Raw genomic sequence first — 4615 nt, forward strand, 5'->3', positions numbered from 1 at the left:
CAAAGGAGCAACAATTAAAAATAGCATTAAGAAAAGAATGCCACAAAATGTTTGACTATATTGAAATATATGAAGTGTTTTCTCATATCATCCAAATTAGCACTAGGTATTCATGCAGTTAGGTTTATTTTTTTCATGCAAACAGTCAGTTTTCTATCAAAAGAAGTTGCATCGATTCCATGATTGCAGCAATTTCTCAGCAACAGCTTGTGGAACCGTCACATTCCAACAAAAGCAATGGACCAATCTGGATACCCCATATTTTTGGTTCAAGTCAAACACAAATAAAGTATTTATAGAAAATAAAAAGAACACGTCTTTATCCTGGCATTAAGCAAATCATTCTGGTAATCCAAGATGAAAAGTTTTAGTCTGACTTGATGTTATTTGGTTAAAAAAAAATTATTTGTTTTTTTTATAAAGTTATGTTATAAACTTTAAATCTGTATGTGCATTAAAGAGTTTAACAGCTGCAATTAGACATTTTCTTAAAGATTTAGTGAACTTATGCTCTAGAGATGAACTAAAGTGTGATTGGTGACGCTGTAGGTTAAAGGGGACAGACTGAGTGTTTATGGATAGGGAGTGGTTTGTTGCATCCCTCACAGCTTATCGTCTTAACACCTTGCATCAGATGCTCATGGAAAAAGCCGGATCAGGGACTGAAAGACAAATTTGCTCAGAGGGATTTTTGGGAGGCAGGTGAATGATGATCAATGCAACCATGTTAGGTTCATTCACTTTGCTGGGACTGAGGGACACTAAAGCAAAGTACCGCCTGATGATCTTTGCTCTCACACTGCTGTGTTACATTCTGATCATACTGGTGAATGTGGCTCTTATTCTTACCATCCTATTAGAGAAAAAACTTCATCAACCCATGTACGTCTTCCTGTGTAATCTGTGTTTTAACAGTCTTTACGGGACGGCAGCTTTTCACCCTAAATTCCTATTTGACCTGCTGTCCAATAGTCATGTCATATCTTACGCTGGTTGCCTGCTGCAGGTCTTTTTCATCTACTCTTATGCAACAACAGACTTTTCCATCCTTGCTGTGATGTGTTACGATCGATATTTGGCCCTTTGCCGTCCTCTGGAGTATCATTCTATCATGACTAAACAAAGAGTTGTTTTGTTGGTGTGTTTCTCCAGATTGGTGCCAATGATCTGTCAGGCTATTGTGATGATCATGACCTCCAAACTGACATTATGTGGTTTCCAGATTAATAAACTATACTGTGAGAACTGGTCCATCCTTAAACTTTCGTGTGAATCAATAACATTGAATAATATTGTTGGATATATTGTCATACTTCTGTACACTGGCCATGCTCTATCTATTCTGTGTTCCTATGTGCAGTTAGTGAAGTTTTCTTTAAAGTATCCAGAACGCAGGAGGAAGTTCCTGCAGACGTGCACGCCGCATCTAATGTGCCTGATTAATGTCACCGCTGCCCTTCTGTTCGACGTCATGTACGCTCGATATGGATCCGATTCTGTGCCGCAGAGCTTAAGGAACTTCATGGCAATCCAGTTTCTGATTATCCCCCCAATGCTGAACCCGATTATATATGGTCTGAATTTAACTCAAGTTCGCAGCAGTTGCTTGAAGTTATGTAGGTACAAAAGACAGGTGCAGGAGTTCTGAGAAAAAATATCTATAAGTGAAAAGTGTAAAGGTGATGCACTTAATTATTTGCAGTAGTTCTTTTATCAATTAGTGTTTGAAAATGTGTTATATTATATTTTTGTGCCCCGTATTTTCAACATGATTTCTGTATATATAAAAAAAAAGGTTTTCAGCATTTTGTTAAAAAACATTCAACAGAAGGTGTCTGCAGAAATGATTGGATGCATTATTATTGCGAAAGTTGTACTAAATGTTGTTTTAAAGATGCAAAGACAAAAAGAGAAACCTAAGGATTTTATTTTGAGCTCCTTGAATCTTGGCTCCATTTCTGTTTATTGGTCTCTAAAAAATAAAGGGTTTTGGACCTGGGATGGTTCTAGGGGCCAGAGTTCCTGTAGTACTGGTCCTGGGCCCTGTACCAATAACACGACACAGTGTCAGTTTATCATGAATAATTTTTGATATGCACTGGAACAGAACCCAGAATTGATAGGAACTTTGGGCTAATTCATGTTTTTATTTTTTTCTGCTTTATTGATATTTGAAATACGAAGTTGTTGCACTTTTAGCATCAGTCATACTGTGATAGCTTGTTTTTGCTCATTTTAAGGGATTCCAGAGCCACAAATGGCTCTTTGGTTCACTTAGTATATCAAAAAAAATTATTTTGCCCTGTTTTTTTTTTTTTTTTTATATATTGTTTTGTGCCCCCATAAAAAAAAAACAGTACCCCACCCCAGTAAATTTGGTCTAAAATGATAAGCAAGATAGTTTTAAGCATTTAATTTAACATTTAGTTCACTGTCTACTCTAGTTTCTTCGGGATTTCTTTTATTTTAGTTCTATGTAACACAGATTATTTGCCATGGAATTATTTAACACTTTTAACAATAAATCCAGCTCAGCGCTGTACAGCAACCTTGTCCACCATAATACATGCATCTCATTGTTTTTGCACCATGTGACCAATGAAGTGATCATGTTCAGAAAGGACTGAGCTTTCATGGAAAAAAAAATTCTAAAGTGTCTCTGTTGTTTTCAATATTAATGCTACATTCAATACATTTAATATGGGATTTTTGTAAAGATATACTGAATAAAGAGTGTATTTTTTTCAGCTGGAAACTGTTTGATGCCTGATAACTTGAACTAATGTAAAACACATTACACTTTTCACTTACACTAAATTCATCCAAGATAAGTAAAAACAAATGAGACATATTTTCATGTATTTGTGCATCTTAATGAGGGACAAATGTTGAAGCTTAATTAAACTTTACTACATAAATTAAACAATAAAAGTGGTTAAAGATAGCATCACCTAAAAATGGGCAAAACAAATTTAGTTAGTGATGCTGTTTGTAATATTATCAGACCTTTGGGTAATTGGATTTATAGAAATGTTTGTTTGGGTCATGGATTGACTTTGGTTCCATTTTATGGCTTAATTGCTGAAAATGTTTGGGAACCTTTGCTCCAGTGTTTTGGTCAAGCAGCTTGAACATGTTTACAATTTCAAATGTCCTCTAATCTCAGAGGTAAAACTCTCACAATGCTGAGCATCAGGTAAATGTGCACCAGCTGTGTCTGTGAGCGATTAGGCTGGAAAAATATGAGGTTTTCCTAAGTTAATCCTTACCAGAAATCTAATCTTTATTGCATTTTAAAATGTTTTAAAAAGTATTTTTGTTCTGTTTTTACTGGGATTTAATATTATTGTATTTTTAATAAAACATATAATTAAATATATATGGTTTATATAATTGTTTTTATCATTATGCTTTTAGGAGAGTTTGTTTGTGTGTCTGTCTCTGTACAGGATAACTTGAAAAGTTATGATGGGATTTTAAAATATTTTTTTTTTACCAGAGGCGCGCCTCGTGTCAAGAAAGAATTTCATTCAAATTTCCTAATGATCCAAAACATGTGAGTTTTAGCTAAAGATTTTAGACACAATATGGGGGAAAGTTTGCTGCTGAGCAGATGTCTGCGCTCTTAGAGTGTTTTTCTGGTTAAATTTGATATGTATTCAAATTAATATTTCACAGTGGGTGTCCTAACATTTCGTGGCTCCTGAATAATGAGTTTAATTTTGATCATATGTGTCAAACTCAGGGCCCGAGGGCTCGATCCGGCCCTCCAACATGATTTATCCCACCCTCAAAAACCCAAAAAAGGCATGTCTGCCATAAAATAGAGGGATAAATTAAGCACAAATTGTCAACAGCTGCTAAATAAATGATCCAGATTTATAATACTAGAGCATCAGCTCTTTTTGAAAATAAAATGAGGAACTTAAAGATTTGATGCACCCATATGTAAATCTGGGTCAGTATCTATATCTGATATCACTGCTGCATTTATGGCTGATTATAACCAGTACTATATATTTTCTTACCTTTTGGACACTGTAAAATCACTGTCACCTGACAATCACCATGTAACTAATCCTCCCCATGGAAAGGAATCAGCAACTAGATGAAAATAAACATTGGTTGTTGGTATGGGACCCGGTTTACTGTTATGACGATATTGAAATGCTAAAAAATGTATTAATACCGATATTTCATGCATTCCTAGATCAAAAGTTAAATTTTAAACTGATTCAACCAGCTCACTGAAATATTTGGAAATGATAAAACAGCTGCCAAGGTTTGGTGGAGATTTTTGAGGACACAAATGCAGAGATGAGGAGGCTGAGAATAGTTTTGCTGATTTAATTGAAAATCCCATGGCCAACTGAAGCAAAGTCCAAAAATACAAAATACTGAAAACCAAAAAATCCAGGAGACATCATGGAAAACACACATAGGTAGCAAAGAGATGATTAAAAAACAAATCAACAAGAAACAAGCTATGAGGAACTGCAGAGGTGGTGCACATATGGGGAAGAGAACAAAGGATGGACTAATGAGCTGATATGGAGCAGGTGTGAATAGAACTAACTAGAGCCAAGGGGAAAGAAAACAGGCACAAGGGGGCAAC

The 4615-nt window shown here is 35.3% G+C and overlaps 1 protein-coding gene across 1 annotated transcript; it reads left to right on the forward strand.

Moving 5' to 3' along the window:
* The first annotated feature begins 705 nt into the window (after positions 1 to 705).
* Positions 706 to 1648, forward strand: LOC107083540 (putative gustatory receptor clone PTE03). The gene has a single exon (XM_015372859.1). The coding sequence runs from the start codon at positions 707 to 709 to the stop codon at positions 1646 to 1648; it is 942 nt and encodes a 313-aa protein (XP_015228345.1). The 5' UTR covers position 706.
* Positions 1649 to 4615: the final 2967 nt, after the last annotated feature.

The sequence above is a fragment of the Cyprinodon variegatus genome, unplaced genomic scaffold (assembly GCF_000732505.1).
Source record: "Cyprinodon variegatus isolate N-32 unplaced genomic scaffold, C_variegatus-1.0 Scaffold77, whole genome shotgun sequence".
Taxonomy (NCBI): Eukaryota; Metazoa; Chordata; class Actinopteri; order Cyprinodontiformes; family Cyprinodontidae; genus Cyprinodon; species Cyprinodon variegatus.